Below are 18,937 nucleotides of genomic sequence, written 5' to 3'. Positions count from 1 at the left end.
GCTTGGTTCCAATTAGACAGGAGTTAGAACCAGTGGAATGGAAGAAGCTCAGGGGTGTTCTGAAGTTGGGGCTGATTGAGCCAAGGCTGGCCAGTGGGGGTTGGAGATCCTGGTGGAGATAACGAGGCAAACATTGCCTTCTGCCAAAGAGCTGCCTTATGTCTAAATGCCTTATCAGAGCAGGCTTTAAGGGGTAAACTTCTGGCAGATGGAGCATTTAGCCACGTTAAGACATATCAAGCAGGAGCCGTGCTTGCCTGAAACAGTCATCTTAGTTTTGTAGCCAGAGCACTTCTTAAATGGTGTCTTAGCATCCACCTTCTCAATAGTAGCTCCTTGGGGACTGAGGGTCCAGACAAATGGCAACCCCCCCGGCTAGGCCAGCCAATAGGTCAGCCAAAGCTATTTCAGCAATGAAATGAAGTCCTCAAAGAAAGAAAGCAGAAACAACTCACAAGGTTGAAGGAAAACCGCCACACTGCTAGACTGTGATTGCTTGCAGCAGTGGCAAAGAAAGAAACTGGAGTGATGGTTTAGTTGTAGATGTTCTGGAGGGAGGGGTGGCTCCTCCTGCTGCTAGGCTAGCCGAAAAAAATCTGCCATTTGGCTGGCCTATGCAGACGCAGCCCCAGTGTGGGACTGCACTGGGCCTGAAAATGAACCTGAAAATGAACAAGAATGACTAGAACAGAATACCATCAAACTGCTGGAAAAAGTTAACTGTACAGGGTGCTGTCACTCACATGTGAATGTTCATTCCCCAGACAGAAGCCACAGCAAACAAACTCAGCGCAAATGTTCAAATCCCTGCACTTGATGTTTCACTGCTACCACTACACAATAACATAACTGTCAGATTGTCAAGTTTTTCTAGGACCATCACCTAGAAAAAAATGGGCTTTTAATACAATTTGGATATTTTTCAGCTATGAGGGAAAAGCGGAGTAAGGGATTAAAAACTCACCTGGTTCTTTCAGCATCTGTGGATCTCCTGCTAGTTCTTCACCATGACTTTCTTCACTAGCTAGTATTTCCTCAGCAATGTTGCTGGTCTGGGCTTCTGCCACCATTTTTTGCATTATATTTTCCTGGAAGCGAGTACAATTAAAATAGTAATCACAATTGACAATTCTTTTCCCTCTGCCTACTTAAAGTGCTTTCAAACAAAAGAACACTGCATATTCTGGAATAAAATAGTTTTTACATGACATACCTCTGAGTACACTGTAAGTTTGATGGGAAGATCTTCAACTTTTACAAAATCATCTTCATCTGATTTCTGACTGATATTTCCAGAACCAGTTTCCTGTTGAGAGAACAACATTTTAAACGAACACAAGTTTTTAAATGGTAGTATTGCCTATGGTGGGCACTTTTAGATCCCTCTGGTGTCAGCAGCAGCAGTTTTGCAATTTTTTTAAAATTATTGTTATTTATTAGTTTTGTATACTGCCCTCCCCTGGAGGGCTCTGGGCGGTACCAAAAAACCCAATGGGATTTAAATCTCTTGGTTAAGACTGCAGTCAATGTTATTAAAGTTCAATCCATGGGCTGTTCCCAAAAGTATTATTGAGAATGAAAGGACTTTAATAATCAAAGAGCAACTTCCTCTCCTCCACCCTCCTGCTGCAGCCTCAGATCCCCAAAACACTGCTCAGGGCAAGGGGAGAGGCAAAAATCACATTCTGATGACAGAAAACTTGTTAGTGGAAACACTTCATGAGGTTCATTTCATTACTCCTCAAATCTGAATTCATGCTCTCTTGAATGTGGTTTAGAGAAACAATATGCTAGCAGAGAATCAAGTAGAGGCTGAGGGCCCAACCTTACACTTGCTAAAACATCAGAAGGGAGTAGTCCATAACAACTGGAGTGCCAAAGGTTTGCCACCACTGGACAATCCCCCATTCCTACATGCAAGTCCCGGACAGAAAGAATAACATCTGAGAGCATTCTGGAAGAGCAAAAAAGGCTTCCCAAGACGAAAATCAATAGGCCATGATAATCAAGCCAAGTTTTAAAACCTTTCTGCAACCTAAGCACTTTTCAGATCACATTTTGCTGCAGAGTTCATCAAAGTATACATACATATTCGTTCACCAACACAGGAGATTCTGTATCAGGACTTCCAACCACAGAGCTTTCAGAAGATCCTAATGAAGATTTGGTTTCTCTGTGCACAGTTTCTGATGTTTGATTTTTGTTTTCTGCTGACGGAGTTGATTCTTCCACTGTTAATATTGCACTAGGATTAAGATCTTCAGCAGCTCTGATAGGTAAAAGCTGTGCATCTTCCAATACATTAATGTATGGTGACACAATAACAGTTAAATTCTGATCACCTAAAAAAAACACCAAGCAACATTTTACTGAACTAAAACAGAAGGATTGGGAACCCTTGGCACAGTTATAGAAGGAACCAGACACGGCACACTTAAATCAACTTTTAAAAGCCATCTTGCTTCTAAAGAAATGGCCACTGTTTAACCAATAAGCCAAATTCGTCAAGCCAGTCAAAAATTCTATTATGTCACTCAGAATAATATCCACATACAGACTGTCAGTACTAAAGGTCATCATAGAAACTTGTAATAATTTAGACTTCAGAAGTAACGAGCTCCTCCAAGGTTTTCCCTTCTCTTCCCCCATCTTCACAGAGAACAAGAAAGGGTCCTTGATTATCTGCTTTGGCTGCTGAAATCATTCTTCATAACCCTCAGCTTAGTTTTTTGTTTAAGAGTACACCAAAGGTATCCACATGCATTTATTTACCACTCCTGCCCCATAATCCAGTAACAATAGCCACATTTAACACACCTGTATGTCCCCTAGTCATATCACACAACATGATCTATATATTCATCTTAAAGGAAGGAGTTCAAGTTCTAATTTTTCTTATCTTCCTAGGAACAATGTAGTCCTGTGTATAGTTACTCCAGGCTAAGGCCATGAGTAACTCTGCTCAAGACTGCCTTGTTTAATACCTGAGACCCCTCCCAATCCTAGCAGCTGTAGAAGTAGTAACATGAAACACATAGTCCAACTATGAGTATGGCCACGAGAGTTTGAAGAGATCCCTTGTGTCCTATCTCTTTAAAAATGAGTAATTTATCATACCTTCAGTATTTACAGACACCAACTCAGTATTGCACTCATTTGGATTCTCCAATTTATGCTGTGAAACCTAAAAAGAAATAATGTTTAACTTTATAGCCAATGTCCAAGAAACTATACAACTTTCTAATTGCTTCTGTTTGTTAGCATTTTCCCCCCAGCATTGTCCAAGACTATCTGATACATTAATGTAATTTGCCTACCTATCAACAGATGACAGTAGTCCTCACCCACTCAAAGTAGACAGTAGACTTATTTCTCTTCTTATTGGATGTTGTTTTTAACTGACCTATCTTTGTAACCTCCCCCTTTCTATGGTTTGAACTTTGGATGTATAGTTTTTGCTTCTGATGAAATGGAGCCTCACCCATGAAAGCTTACAGAGTGCAGATTTTGTTACAGTCCAGGATGCCACTAGATTCTGGTATTATTTGGCTGCTACAGACTAATCTGTCTCAAACAGCACCATCTTCAACTTAGTCCGGAAGGCACAGAAGGATGGTACCAGCTTCATCTCCAGAACCTCGAAAGCTCATTAAAATTGCCCAGTGAGCTTGAACAACAGTTTTTAATATTTCAAAATGTCAAAACCTTTCTAGCGGTTTGATATTGAGCTTCAGCGTTTCATTCACACTAATGGTGCAAACACATTAAATGGCCAAACCAATACTTTGGAATTCAGATGGAAAAACTTGTTTGGCTAAATCAGGTAACAGAGGCTTTCCCACCCAAGCATAAGGCTCGTAGGCCTGCACACTGTATGCCAGTTCAGCAGTTTATCTTTTCTAACTATAATCATAAGGTAATTTTCCTAAATCTCTGTCTTTGTAAAAGCATCACTGAAGGTGTCAGACTCATCACACAATAGGAAAGAACTCCAAACTCTCCAACTAAATACAGAAACCTTTTTTAAAAAAGAGCAAATTCTGCTTATAAATTTACAGTGCATTACCAACATAAACTCCAGTGCTACTATTTTGCAAGTACCTGCTCTTGTTCATTTTCAACTACAGTTTCATTGTTTGCCTGGAGGGAGGTTTGGACATCGACAGGTCCTTCTTCAAAATCATCTATTTCTTCATCTTCGTTTTCATCTTCTCCACTTCCATAATTAGTTAGGGCCTGGGTTTCTGCTTTAGACAAGCCTGAAGTTAAGTGCAATAAGTTTTAAAACACAACTCCAAACAATGTCTGTCTGTGTGTGATAACCTACACCTCTGAACTCTGTGCTTGTACACTCCCTCCCCTTCTGCAAATGCATCACTTTTGCCTTAATACAAACCATAGTTTTCCATTACAACCTAACTGCGAAACTAGAGTTCATGCTCTCTGGTGGCTTCCGGTGCCCCCCCCCCCCCCCCTTTTACTTATTTTTCTTTTCTTTTAATAGTGCAGAAAACATTCCAAATCCTGTGAACTGCAATTGTAAAGTCCTCCATTTGTCTGGAGATCCATGCTGGCTTCAGTTAGCCCTGGAGAGCTTAGCCTACCATGTCTGCACTAACTGAGATGGGGCAGGGGATGACGACCCCAATCCCAACTTTAAACCCTTTGTTCAACTAGCAACCATCAGTGGATCACCACATAGTAAGTACCACAAAAATACTTATTTTGCGAACTCTGCTTTGATTTGGAGTTTTCACTATCACTGGCAGGCTTGCAGGGAACCACCGTTCCTACTGGTGGAACTGCTCAAAACTTTTGCCAGGTTTCTGTATGCTTGCTTATGATCAATGCAGTTTCTCAGCAGAAAAAGTCTAGGGAAAGGTGGCCAACCTATGGCGCTCCAGATGTTCATGGACTACAATTCACATCAGCCTCTGCCAGCATGGCCAATTGCCCTGGTCTAGGGCAAGTGTTTTTACTGCCTTCTTCATCCATATCATAACATCCATCATTTCCCCCAGGCAGTAAAATCAATATATCAATGTATTAATTTGACATTCCCCTGCAATATGTTTAATAAGTTTTGTACTGCTCTCCCACAATAGGCTTTGGGTAAAGAGTGCTAGAGGTCATATGAGGAAGAAAGAAAGGGTGCTTGCACCACAGGATGCTGATCTGTGCAGGTTCATACAACTTCCCCACGGTAATTCCCTATGAAAATTTTGTAGATGTGGAAAACACCCACAGATGTGTCATGGTGACAGCACAAACCCAGGGCAGGAGAATGTGATTTGCAAGGAAATGCATTACTCCTGCACCAAGTCAGAAAGAAGCTGAAAAGGCAGGGACAATGGCAGCGCACAATACCCACTACTTGCCCCGCATGAAAGGGAGGCGATTTAACTGATGACAAAGGGCAAAATAAGACCTGGTTGAGTAACTGCTCTAACACTCTTAAACTAGACCAGATAGTTCTCTGACAGCATTGTTTTTTAATTGCTGTGCTTAAGAACAGGAAAAAACAAAATTTGAAATTTTACAACTGAAGGAAAGTGGTGCTAACAGAGGAAGCGATCTGATGACCTCGTAAAAGTAATTAGATACTGAATTTTCAATCTCATTCTACAAGCAAAAACATAAACCACAGCGACACAAGCTTCATTGCCTAACGCTACAAACAAAATAATAAAGGATGCTTACTTATGGATACGGGACAATGTTCACTTTCCTCTTCTTCCTGGTCGGAAGCATCTGATCCTCTGCTTTTGGGATCTTCTCTGTTATATACTGCAGGTTCATGAGCTTGCTTAACAGTTTCAGTTTCATCTTTATCCTTACAAACAAAATATTTCAAGTCATTTATCTTACTACGTAGAAAAATGAAGAGATATCCTACATATTTCTGAATGACAATTGTGTCATGAATTGCCCACTGAACACACTTAAGAATCCCTAAATGGCTTAATCTTCTAAAACTTCACTAGCACTGGGCAGCAGCTCGGAAGAGAAACTGGTAAGAAGTGTAACATCTTCTCATTTGAAAAAGCCGCTCAGCGACTTCCGGTCTTGCCTCTGAGATTCCTGGATTTATTTGTTGCTTCTTGTTTAAAACAAAATATGTATGTATAAAGTGTCGTCAAGACACAGCTGATTTCTAAGAGTTTTCAAGGCATGAGACATTGGGTGGTAGTTTGCCATTGCCTACCATCATGTGGACTGAGAGAGTGCTGAGAGAACTGTGACTGACCCAAGGTCACCCAGAAGGCTTCACTTGGAGGAATGGGGATTTGAACCCTACTCTCCAATTAGAGTCTGCTGCTCTTAACCACGTAATTTAAGAGGGGAAAAAATACACTGTGGGATAATGCCTGCGAACAATTTTCTTGATGTTTTACTGATAAAATAATTTAAGGAATTCTTCTATGAACTGGAGAAAAATGAAAATGTTTTGTTACATTTAAACATTATTTCTCAGCAAAGTACTGCTAATGTTGTATTAGGGGAAAATGTTTAATTGCAGTCTATTAAAGGAGATACATAGGCCTTGTCATTGTATTTTTTAAAAAATAGGGAACAAAAATAGAACAATAAACAATAAACTAATCTTACTTTGTCTTCATCAATATCTTCAGTATATGAACAAGCTCCTCCTTCAAGTGACCTTTTTGCCTTTGAAGCACAGAACTGAAAGTTAGTAGAGTTTCTCTACAAAACTAAGTAAGCTTCAGATGAGTATCTCTACTAAGGAGTCTATTCCCTCTCCTCAGATGGCAGAAGAGTGACCTACATCCTGCCTCCAGCGATCATGGGAGAGGGAGTACCCCAGAGCCCCAGGATGTTATCCTTTCTGTCAAATGAGAACAGTCATTGCTTGTTTGCCCAGTGTAACAGCAACCACACCCTGAGGAAAGGCAGAAGCCCCCAAAAGGGAGGGAAACCTGTTGCTGAGGCTGGTTATTTTGGATAGCTGTGGTTGTTAGCCTTAGGCACTCCCCTCAACTCAAGCACACACAGGCCCTTAAAACAGAAAATCCTGCCAGAGAAACCCAATCTATATTTATTTATGCTGCCACCAGAAACTGAAGTAAAGTAACTGGAACTTAAAGCGAGGCTTTTGAAAGCTTAAACACAGAAACTGGATTTTTATTTAACAAACTTCTCTTCTCAGGATGATGGTTTAGAGAGGCACTCAAGCGTTACTTTAGGCAGATACTTCTTAGCGGTTTCAGAGCAAGCAGTTTCATAAGATGGCTTTTCATACAGACTTTAGCATTAAACACACACAGGTGACTCTGTAAGGGCAAACCTTCCACACATGGTCCCGAACCCACTCCTAAAACACCCACCCTTATCTCCCAAGGGATTTTACACTGGCTTAGGAGGGTTTCCGTGTAATAAGTTTCCCTTTAGTCTCCACCCACTAGACCTCTAGCCTCTGGTGCGCACTGATCCTTCCTTTCAGTCTCTCTGAGATCACTCAAGAGGAATCTGGCTACCTAGCCATTCTGCCACTAGACAAGATCTCTAGACTGACTCTGAGGAAAGGACAGGAATATCTTTGTGCCACACCAACTCTCAGTCTGCTTTCAAGATTCTCATTCCCCTCTGTCTTCTGACAGGCTTCTTCCTGCTTTTTTATAGCAGCCAGTGCACTCTATCTGTGGCTGCCAGCTATACTATTGCAGCCCAGACAATCAGGTTGTGCTCTGGCTCATACTGCGGTGCTCTTGCTCTAGTTAACTGCACCTTTGCAAATTAACCTCATAAGAGCCTAATCCGTCACACCCAGCAATGTTCTGGTTCAATCTGAACACAATTAGAGTATCATGTTAACATGGTAACATGCAGCCAACAAGGCTTCTGTTACACCCCAGCCATACCTTTTCCTTCCCTTCTTGATCTGCCCTGCTCAAAAGTGCCCAATAGCTCTTCAACACAATTTGCACTCCAACTTAAAAACGGCTCCAGTTGCAGATTCATACAACTGTTGCATGACATAACAAAACTGAGAATAGCTTTATCTAAGCTGACAAACCACATGTCATTTCATTTAACCTTATGGCAAAATTCACCTCTTTGGCATATGACTGTATCATTCCATCAGTTTCAATCTTCCTTTTACACCTTTGCTTCACGGTCAGGCTATTGTTGTCCAAGTCTTGCATGAGTTTAAAGAAGGCCAGTTCATTGAATAAGACTTCAGAGATCTCCACAAGAAGGTCCTCCCCGCAATCCTTTAACTTCTTACCAGTAAATTTTGCCAGTGAGTCCTGTTACCAAGGAAAAAAACATCCCAAAACCTAAAAACCATTTTCATTTATTATTTAACATGCCCTCCAAAGAATCCCTCTAGGGCTTCACAACCGCCCTGTGAGGCAGATTGGGATGAAAGATGACAACTTGGACCACAGACAACTTGGACCATATGATAGCAATCTAAATTGGAAGGCACAACGAGAAGCATTACAATGTTTTACATGCTTACTCTGTAATTTCAAAATTAATCAGGCAGCAGGTAATTAGTTGTGCTTTCAAGACTGGAGACGTATTTATGGTGCAGAACATTTATCTTAACTTGCAAAGTAAATGAGGTTTTATCCACAGAGCCAACTTGACTCAGCAACCTTGATTCTGTGAAACGAACAAGCTCACTGATGTGGTAAAATCAGCTGTTGCCATGAAGGGGTGACAGAAATGTACATTAAGCTGACAAGGTAAGACTCTCAAGACATTTTTACTATACCAAACATGTGGAAATAAATCCCAAGGAATTTGTGCCCTGCTTTTATCCACAGTAGGAACCCAAATCAGTTTACAACAATGTCCTCCCTTCATGTTATCATAATCACACAACATATACATGAAGTAGGCTAGATGGAGAATGAATGACCGGCCCAAGGTCACCCAGCAAGTTTCCAAGGTTTCAATCCTGGGACTCTGCAAATACTAATCAGCTACTCTAAACATTCCAACACATTGGCTCCAAAGTGCTTGGTTAAAGGTCTAGAAACAGATCATTCTGACCTGCAATATGCTGCCAAGTTGCTTATGAAAGATCTTCACAAATTCTTTGCTTTCATCATTTTGTTGTGTAAGGGTCAAGACCATGCGCCGTACTGAAGTCAAGAGCTGAGCTGTACACACCTCATCCATGTGTTCCTAGCAAGAGATAAAATAGATCACCTTTCACTTGTTTTAAAGGAAAAAATCACAACTGAGGGCCTTCTTTGATCTACTATTTTTTAACCACAATATTGCACATGGAGGCTGCAGCAAAATGAGGGATAAGTTAAGATCTTCAGTGCATGATGAGCAATTCCATGCAAGGGGCCAGGTGGCTGGCCACCCTCGCTTTGTCAGAACACACAAGTCTAACATTACAGAAAATATAACATAGCATACAACTGTATATCATAAATTACTGTCAAGATAATAAATTATTATATCTAAAATATAAATATAATGCAATAGTAATAAATACTTGATATAAAGATATTAAATAGGAACTACTAGAATTAATCATATATACTGTTAAATACAAAAATAGTATAGCTAAAACTTACGTGACTTGTGCAAAACATCCCACTCTTTTCTGTTTAATTGGGCTCAACCTCACATTCTCTGTTGTGTATCTGGAAGGTTAGTCTGGCTGTAGTGGCATTCAAGCATAATCTAATTTGAAGACCTAATCTTAACTAAAACTTAATTACAAATGAGGAATAGTTGGCATGAATCTATTCATGAAATAGCTATCTAACATGTATTCTTTCTATTCCCCGTTCTGCAAGAACTTATACAGTGACAGCAAAGAATCACCTCTACCCCTCCATCCAGACAATCTAATAATATTATTTTAAATAAAATATGCAAGGTCCAGTTCATTGTTTAAGTCATGTGGTTTATAACTTTTAAATTTAAAAATTAATTTGGCATAATTTAAAGACAAACAAATCATCTGGAACTTCTCAGAAGACTCAAATATTATTAAATGAGGACTAGTTATCCTTAATACTAGTGATTATGTTAAAGAAGTAAAAAGACAGCTGGGTGACAACTCATATTATGAAATCATTCCTAATGACCCCACAGAACATGTGAAGAATATAATTAGGATTATTGTGGAGGAAGGTATGTTATTGGGTCTAATTGAGCAGCAAGTTGCCAAATATCTTCTTTACCCTTTTCCTAGAACACAGTTTTCTATGTGTTACCGAAGATCCACAAACCCAGCTTTCCTCTTCATAAGAACATAAGAACAAGCCAGCTGGATCAGACCAAAGTCCATCTAGTCCAGCTCTCTGCTACTCGCAGTGGCCCACCAATTAGGCGTGCTCTTTAAGGAGCCTCATACATGTAGGGATGTGAGCGCATAATGGCCTTCTCTGCGGCTGTTGCTCCCGATCCATCACCTGGTCTGTTAAGGACATTTGCAATCTCCAGATCAAGAAGGATCAAGATTGGTAGCCTTCGTCGAAGTTCTCCTCCATAAATCTGTCCAAGCCCCTTTTAAAGCTATCCAGGTGAGTGCGGCCATCACCACCTCCTGTGGCAACATATTCCAAACACTCAATCACTGCGTTCGCGTTGAAGAAGTGTTTCCTTTTGGTAGTCCTAATTCTTCCCCAGCATTTTTCAATGGATGCCCCTCTTGTTCTAGTTATTGTGAGAAAGAGAGAAAATTTCTCTCACCAATGGCATTTTCTACCCCATGCATAAATTTTTATAGAACTTCAATCATATCCCCTTAGCCGCCTCCTCTCCAAATCTGAAGGAGTCCCAAAGCTGCGGCCACTCTCCTCATAGGGAAGGTGCTCCAGTCCCTCAATCATCCTTGTTGCCCTTCTCTGCACCTTTTTTCTATCTCCTCAATATCCTTTTTTTTTGAGAATCGCGGCGACCAATGAGAGAACTGGACGCAATTACTCAAAAGAATGCGCGTCGCACCACTGCTTTATATAAGAGGGCATGACAATCTTTGCCAGTTTTATTATCGAGATTCCTTTTCTAATGATCCCCAGCATAGAGAGTTTGCCTTTTTCACTAGCTGCCACCATGCATTGAGTTGACATTCCCATGGAACTACTTCAACTAAAGGCAGCCTAGAAATCCCTTTCCTAGTCTTTTCATGGTGACTGATAGCACTGACCCTCTGTAGCGATGGTATGTGAAGTTTTGGATTTTTTGCCCTGTGTGCATCACTTTTACATTTGCACATACATTGAACTGCATTTGCCATTTACGAGCCCACTCACCCTAATTTATCAAGTTGTCCGCTTGGAGCTCTTAATCGGCACATCCTTTTGTGTTCTCCACCACCCTCACATAATTTGGTATCATCTACCGAAAACTTAGCCACCACGCAGCTTACCCACCTACTTCCAGGTCATTTTATGAATAGGTTAAAGAGCACTGGTCCCAAAGCGGATCCTTGGGGGGGCTTTCCCCTCCGGCTCTACATCCCATTGTGAGAATCTTCTCCATTTTACACCCACTCTTTAACCATGTTTCTCCAACCAGTTTTTTTTGAAATCCAAGCAGGAGTGACTTCCCCTCTTATTCCTTCATTGCTGAGTTTTCTCAACAGTCTCTGGTGAGGAACTTTGTCAAAAGTTCCTTTGGAAATCAAGTAAGACAATGTCCACTAGTCTTTCACCTCTGTCCACATGCCTGAGCCATTACACCCCTCAAAAGACTCTAGTAAGTTTTGTAAGACAGGATTTGCCTCTGCAAAAGCCATGCTGGGACTTCTTTCTCAGCAGGTCTTGCTGCTACTACATGTTTTTATAATGTTATCTTTAATGATAGATTCTGCTAATTCTACCAGGAACAGGATGTCAAACTGACTGACTGGCCTGCTTGAATTTCCGGGTCCACCTAGATCCTTTTCTTAAAAGATTGGTGTGACATTGAACCATCTTCCTGAAGTCTTCGAGGGATGGAGCCTGATTCAGGGGATAAGGTGCATATTAAAGTGAGAAGATCAGCAATTTACGTAGCTGAGGCTCTTTAAGAACTCTTGGGTGAAGATGCAATCTGGGCACAGAGTTTGGTAACATTTAGTTTATCAATGGCTGCCAGAACTTCTTCCTTATCATACCATTCTCATCTTAGCCGCAGTTCCTGGATTAGCTCCTAAGAAGCTTTCTGGTTCAGATGCAGGAATGTTCCTCCGCACTATCCTTCTTGGGTGAAGACAGATGCAAAGAATTCATTCAGCTTCTTCTTACCCAATCTCTCTGCCATCTTTTAGCACACCCTTTTGTTCCTTTGTCATCTAAGCGGGCCTACCGCTTTCCTTGCTGGCTTCCTGCTTTGGATGTACTTGAAGAACTGTTTGTTGCTGGTCTTGATGTTGCAGCCATGGGACTCTCGCAATCCTTTTGCCTCCCCTTACAATGCTTGCTTCTGCTTCTTTTTTGCCACCATTTTGTGTTCTCTCATCATTCTTCATCAGCCAAGCTGGACTTCATTTTTTCTGCAAAGACATTGCTTTCTTTTTCTGATAATTTCCTCAACCTCTCTTGTTGGGACCATGGTGGCTTTCTTTGGACTAGATTGCTGCCTTTTCTAACCTGTGGAACACAATTCCGGCTGAGCTTTTATTACTGTGTTTTAAATAACCTCCAAGCATCCTGGACAGTTTGACTCTCTTCGATTTTCCCTTTCAGCTTCCCTGCGCACTATCTACATTCTCATCTTTGGAGAAATTTCCCTTTCTGGAAGCAGTGAATGTAACTACATTAGTAGTTGCCACTTGTTAAAATGCTGAGATACTGAATCTGACAGCATTGTGGTTAAGCTTGTTCCCCTATAGGCTCAGCAACGCTGACACCATCTCTCCTGCACCAGGTCCTGGGTTCCATGGGGTGAGATCTGGGATCACCTCTCTCCTGGTAGGTTCCCACAACCATCTGCTCTAAGCCACAGTCATTGTAGCATATCCAGGTAATGCTCTCTCCTTACTAATGACCTCTCAACATGCATTTTTCCAGCTTTATATGGGGATAGTTAAAATCACCCATTACCACTACATTTTTTTGTTTTCTTGTTAGCCTCTCTAATTTCTTTTTTCCATCTCTCAGAATCCTCTTTAATGCACTTTGGTCAGGGGCGATAATATATTCCTAATATTAAACTGTCCTTTCACACTCTGGTATTGATATCCACAGTGATTCTGTAGAGGAACCAGCTCTTGCCTTGTCTTATTTTATGTGATACTATGCTCTCTTTGATGTAAAGACAGCTTCCACCCCCCAATGGCCTATCCTATCCTTTCCTATAGAGGCCTTCAGTAGCCTGGTATAGCAGCATCCCACTGGTTCTCCTCTATTCCACCATGTCTCTGTAATGCCTAACTATGTCAAAGTCCTCCTTCCAAAACTCTGGCCTCTAGGGTTTCCCCCCATTTTGTGTCAATGCTTTTCTACTATTGCTATAGAGACACTTGTATACCTCTGTCTTCTGTCTCCTTAACCTGGGGATTGATGTGCTTTACCCTCAAAGTCTTTTGTAGACACTCATCCTTGTCACATGCAGGCCATTGCTATGTTCCTCACTTGTATGTGGTTGATTTAGAAAAAAACCTCCCTCTCTGCTCTGCATCCCCATAGATGCTGTATTCGAACCGAAGTCACCTCAGCTCCTTAAGTCGGCTCCCTCAGTGATCGGATTTAAAGCTGTTCTGCCACCTTTTAATGTTGAGTTTCAACAGCCTGGTTCCTCTTTGGTTAAGATGAAGCTCCGTCCCCGTTTGTACAGGCTCATCTTTGTCCGCGTAAAGGTTCCCACTGTAGTTCCTGACAAATCTGAAACCACTCCCTTGCCTTACAATCCCACCTTCTCATCCATCGCATTGGAGACCCTGTATCTCCGGCACCCTGCTTAGTTTTCGCCCTCTATGTGGAGCGAGGTAGCAATATTTCTCTTGAGAGAATGCCACCTTGGAGGGTCCTGGACTTCAACCTGTTTCCTAGCGTAGCCTAAATTTAGCTGGGCTTTCCAGAACCTCCCCGCTACATTTCCCAATGTAGAGTAGGTGCCAATGGACCACAACTGCTGACTCCAATTCCCAACTGCTGTCTAAAAGCCTATCTAGGCGAAAGCGTGGGACATCCACAACCGCCAGGCTAGGCATAAGCGTCACCATCGCGGTCATCCGCGCCTGTCACAAACCTTAACTCTCTATATTCCTAATGATCCGACCATCACCCACTACAGGAGCCCCCCCACTCGAGGGTATCCTCAGTCGCGAGGATAGCTGATCACCAGGTTAAGCGAAGGATCCCATCTAAGGGAGCATCTTCCACCACTGTGACAGGCGCCCTCCATCCCCAAGGCCTTCATTCTCCATGGCATCTGAAGAGATGTCACCTTGGGAGATGGGACCCGGCTGTTGCCAGGTCCCTGAGAAGCCTCGTCTGTCACCCTCTCTGCTCTCATTTCAGCTTCTCTTCCAGGTCTGCCACCTTGGCTTCACAGAGAGCATACACGTTCCTTTGAGTGCTGTGGAGAATATTGCAGCGAGGGCACACTCCATCGCACTTCTGTCCTGAAGTGGCAGATAGTCATACATGTGACACTCGAGTGCAAAACGCTGGGAAGCCCCCATCCTCTGCTGGCTTCTTTCTGCCTTCATATCTGATTTGTTTAGATATGTAACATATTAAACTTTAGTGACTGCCCCTGGAGCTATCTCACACGCATTATATCTTGTCAAATATGTCAGTTCAATAATTTAAAAACAAAAAAAAAAATTGTGGCTCAAAATTAAAGTTAACGTAGCTTCGAAGTAGCATACATATTCCAGAGACTCGAACTAAAGCTCCACCTTTAAGGACAAAAGCCCCACCTCTCAAAAGGACAAAGAGGAACAAGAGATGAACTCTGTGTTAACCCTGTTAAGCCCACCTTCCAAGATCTCAGCAGCCTTACAAGGGAGAAAAAGAGATAACCCTGTTACAAATGGCACTGTGTTTAAAAGCTGTGGCTTTGAAAAATACCTCAAAATGAACACCAGCAGGTCACTCTGCTCTTCCTGGCCAAGTCTCTTCTGCTGCTACTCCTCTCTGCTGGTTCCAGGCAGACCTATAATTTCGGGATCAGGTTCAGTGTTAGAACCTTTAGCTAAGTATGCAGATTCTTTTCTACAGCCCTTTATACCAACAATATTAAAGACCTGGGAGACTTTATATAAAAGGTGGAGTATATATCATGTCCCAAAGACCGCGTATTGATGACTTATTGTATACAAACATTCCACTGGAAGAAGCAAGGACAGTAATTGCCAATGTGAGGTAGAGCACGATTCAAACAGAAAACAGTGGGGTGTTTTCCACAAGTCATGTAAATTTTATGTATACTATTTTTGTATTTAACCATGTATTAGCACTTTATATTTGTCTTAATATCATTTATTACTATTGCAGTATATTTATATTTCAGATATACAATGGTGTGAAACCCCTCCCTTACAGGGCTCTTGGGCAATGGGAACCTTCCCTCTTCCTCCCTGTCCTGGGGTTGTCCTCCACAGAGATGTTCTTTTCCAATAGGCCGAGGGCCGAAACAATTTAGCCCACCAGAGCCTGGCGGTGTTGAGCTGCTTACCCCCCCTCTGGCTTCTCCAGCTGTCTCTTCCCTTTCAAGCCCCTCTCGTGTCAGGCCCGGCCCGCGCAGTTGCCTCACTAACGGGCGGAGTTGGCTAGACAGCTGATGCGCCACACCCAGTTGCCTCACTGGACGAGCAACTGCTTCCCAGACTCAAAACCGTCCCCCTGCCCAGCTGCAGCGCGTCCCTGCCGAGCCGATCAGGCTCCAGCGTAGCATCTGGCGGCGGCTGGAGCTTCTGGGCTTCGTTTCTTTAGTATCCTTAGACGTCGAAGCTTCAGCCAGCGTTTCAGCGCCGGTCCTGGGAACCCCTGCCGCCTCAGGATGCTTGCGGCTTCAGTCGAGGCTGGGGCAGCTACTGTCGCTCATGGCCGGACAATAATTTATTACCTTAACAGTAATTTATGACACAAAGTTGTTCTGTGTTTGCTTATTCAGAGTAGCAGCACGGGTTTCACTGTTTACACCTACTCAATAAAGATCACTTAACAAAACACCTGTGTTTGACTGCCATCTTAAACTTTGCCAGTCCCTGCCTGCCTCAGAATACAATGCCGGAGGGAGGTGGGAAGGGTGAATTGATAGAGAAAAAATGTTTGGACTCAAGTATAAAGTCACAGTTGTTATAATTACGCTCGGGGAACAAAGAAGCCAAAACGTGAAGGTCTAGTCTGTGAAAAATGACAAACAAGTTGGAGAGACAATAGAAGGAACCCCCTGAATCAGTGGTGAAGAAGGAATTGGGCAAAGGGGGATCATCTGGGCAAGAAACAGTTGCAACAGCTGAAGGGAAGGTTCAGCACTGCCTAATGGTAATTTTAAGATAGGAAAGAAATTCTCCATGAAAGGCCTACTCATGCATAATCCAAATGTAAGACTGAACAGAAGACTGATGGCAAACAGGACAATAATTATCACAAGTCAAGTTCAAGTTTTGATCTCCATACCAAAAGGGGCTGACATATTAACCATTAGTTTATATACTACTGGTGCAAGAGGGAGTCAATATTTCAACTGATTTCAATGCTAGTTATTTACGAGTAATTAAGAGAAGACACTTCCTCAACTGGAGCCAGATCCACATTATTTCTGCATACCGTCAAAAACTGCTCTATCACAATACATCCTTTATATTAACACTGCAACAGTTGCCAGGCAAAATGTTGTGCTGCTTGGAAGGAAGTGGTCACAAGTGGATAAAAGTAATACCTTCTTGAGAAAGAGAAACCAAGGTACAGCTCACTTGAAAAGTGTCTCGCTTATTCTTCTATGCTGAATTTACTGAAATGAGGTTTTTAAAATTACCTTCAGAAAAGGAATCACCTCTTTCATGATAGCTTTAATTTGCCGGTCAAGCTGCTGAGTATCAATTCGTGGACAAGGAACGGTAGATACTTCACTAGCTTGTTCAGCACAGTGACCTTCCCTTGTATCAGAACCTTTAAAAAGAGAAAAAGTTATTCCGTTTCAAAAGAGGTAGTAACTGCCACCTATCTGACTGTATAAAGGCTTTCACTTATTTTTAGCAAATATTTATAGATTAAAAAGCCCAAGGTTTGTATCTCATCACCCCATTCATCCAAGGGGAGCACATTTCTCCAGTACAAGAGCATTCCACCAAAGAAAGGCTTTTCTTCTGTCAGAAGAGCCTCTCATGTTGTCAGAAGGCTCTTTCCCCCGAGGAATGCACCACCGATAACTCAGTAAGATACAACCTAATGTACGTGATCACAATTTCTTTGTATAGATCTTAACCACCTTTTTCTGCTTGTTCGGTCCATAAAAGAAGGTGGATGATTTTCAGTTGTTCTCTTCTCTCACAACAAACCCACACTTTGCTCTCATGTGATACATCTGCTTACTCAGAGAGCAATGTTAAGGCACCAAATACAGTTCCCATTTCTGAAGCCTAATAAGGCCGGGCCAACTTATGCAGCAGAACAACACTGTAAAAATGAGTTGACTACTGCATTTTTATCTCGCCTTTTTAGAAGAAGCTTCAGGTGGTGGTGTACATGGCTCTCCCCTCCAATTTTTGCCTCACAACCACCCCCTGAGGTCAGTTAGATTGAAAGGAAATTACTAGGCCAAGCTTCGCTGAGGTGATTTAGAGACATATGCAAAAAAAACCGGAAGAAAACACGAAAATATTTGTGTCTGAGGTATATTTTTCTACACTGCCAACCCATGCTAGCTGGTTGTTCTAAATGAAAGACTGGAATTTTTGGAGAACACATTGAAAACCCCTATAAAATATTCTCATTCCCTCTCTTGGAATGAGTGACATGCTTTTTAAAGTGACAGGACTTTACTCAAACTGAATATATAAGATGAAAAATGTATGTGAGACAATTCAAAGCATTCGATAATGGTAAGTTGTGTGTATATATACTTGAAAATTTGTTGCACATTTATTAAAAATGTGAACCATTTTGACTACAATTAAGATGCTATGTTACTGAACAGTTGAAATGTTTTCAATGTTATCAAGTTTAATGTGATAACCAAATATATTGCTAGTCTTACTATGACTGTATGGGACTATTTTGGTCCCAGTAATACATTTTGTTCTCATTACTACACAATTTGTGCTTTCTACCTTCAACTTTTAATTTTTCCTGCTTCTCAGAGAGTAGAACAAAAATACATATACTAAGGAATCTCTCTTTCTCTTTAACATTTGGTATAAGTGCAATTTTGATTGCAGGAAACTGTGGCATTTGCATTTTAAAATTTACTTGTAGATGGGCCCAGCCACCATTCCCAAAGAGGCTTCCCGGTGGCCTGGGGAAATCAACAAGGCTCCCCGCAGCCGAGAAGCCCCAGTGGGCCGCAATGGACTTGTGTCACAGTAATATCCAAGGAGGGCAAATCTGCCGGCATGCCACTCCCAGAGCAGATTTAGCCCCCCTTTTGGATGGGGTTGTCACTCATAATACATTTTAGGTCATGCTATTAAAGCAGTAAAATACATATAGGTTTGTTAAGAAAGTAACTTCTGGATATAATGCATTTTTTAAGATCCTCATCTGACTGAACCATTGCTGTGTCTGGTAGTATGTGAGTCACAATTATTCTATACAAAAACTCCCTGAAAATACTCAGAACATCAGAAATAAAATTGCTATCCCTTCATATACTAGTTTTTAGGGAATTATTAATGTAAGACAAATAAAAAACTGAACCCCACACCAGATATGCATTCTACTTCCTCAGCACTACCATTTAAACGTGGACTATGTTTTATATATAGATGGGAGACCACCTGACGAGGTCACATGCACTGCTGAAAAACCCATGAAGAAAAGATGGGATATAGTTGAGACAGATG

At 41.7% G+C, this 18,937-nt stretch overlaps 1 protein-coding gene and 1 long non-coding RNA gene across 7 annotated transcripts in view; one reads left to right on the top strand and one right to left on the bottom strand.

The window, feature by feature from the left end:
* PCM1 (pericentriolar material 1) overlaps positions 1-18,937 on the bottom strand; it is a 70,470-nt gene that overhangs the window by 2,067 nt on the left and 49,466 nt on the right. For 4 of the 6 annotated variants that reach the window (XM_048509414.1, XM_048509415.1, XM_048509416.1 and 1 more), the window contains 10 exons: positions 16,912-17,045; positions 9,025-9,159; positions 8,073-8,270; positions 6,610-6,705; positions 5,701-5,833; positions 4,102-4,259; positions 3,118-3,184; positions 2,089-2,342; positions 1,214-1,306; positions 965-1,088 (listed from right to left, as the gene is read on the bottom strand). In XM_048509414.1, coding sequence (XP_048365371.1) covers positions 965-1,088; positions 1,214-1,306; positions 2,089-2,342; positions 3,118-3,184; positions 4,102-4,259; positions 5,701-5,833; positions 6,610-6,705; positions 8,073-8,270; positions 9,025-9,159; positions 16,912-17,045 — 1,392 coding nt within the window. The remainder of the gene's footprint in view (positions 1-964; positions 1,089-1,213; positions 1,307-2,088; positions 2,343-3,117; positions 3,185-4,101; positions 4,260-5,700; positions 5,834-6,609; positions 6,706-8,072; positions 8,271-9,024; positions 9,160-16,911; positions 17,046-18,937) is intronic. The other 2 variants (XM_048509413.1, XM_048509418.1) reach the window with 1 other exon arrangement.
* LOC125439975 lies at positions 8,267-18,112 on the top strand. Its single transcript, XR_007245613.1, has 2 exons — positions 8,267-8,714; positions 17,598-18,112. It is a non-coding gene; the product is annotated as an uncharacterized LOC125439975 (long non-coding RNA).

Source organism: Sphaerodactylus townsendi, linkage group LG10 (assembly GCF_021028975.2).
Source record: "Sphaerodactylus townsendi isolate TG3544 linkage group LG10, MPM_Stown_v2.3, whole genome shotgun sequence".
NCBI classification, from domain to species: domain Eukaryota; kingdom Metazoa; phylum Chordata; class Lepidosauria; order Squamata; family Sphaerodactylidae; genus Sphaerodactylus; species Sphaerodactylus townsendi.
Note: the sequence above shows the minus strand (reverse complement) of the source record. Positions and strands in the feature narration are given on the sequence as shown.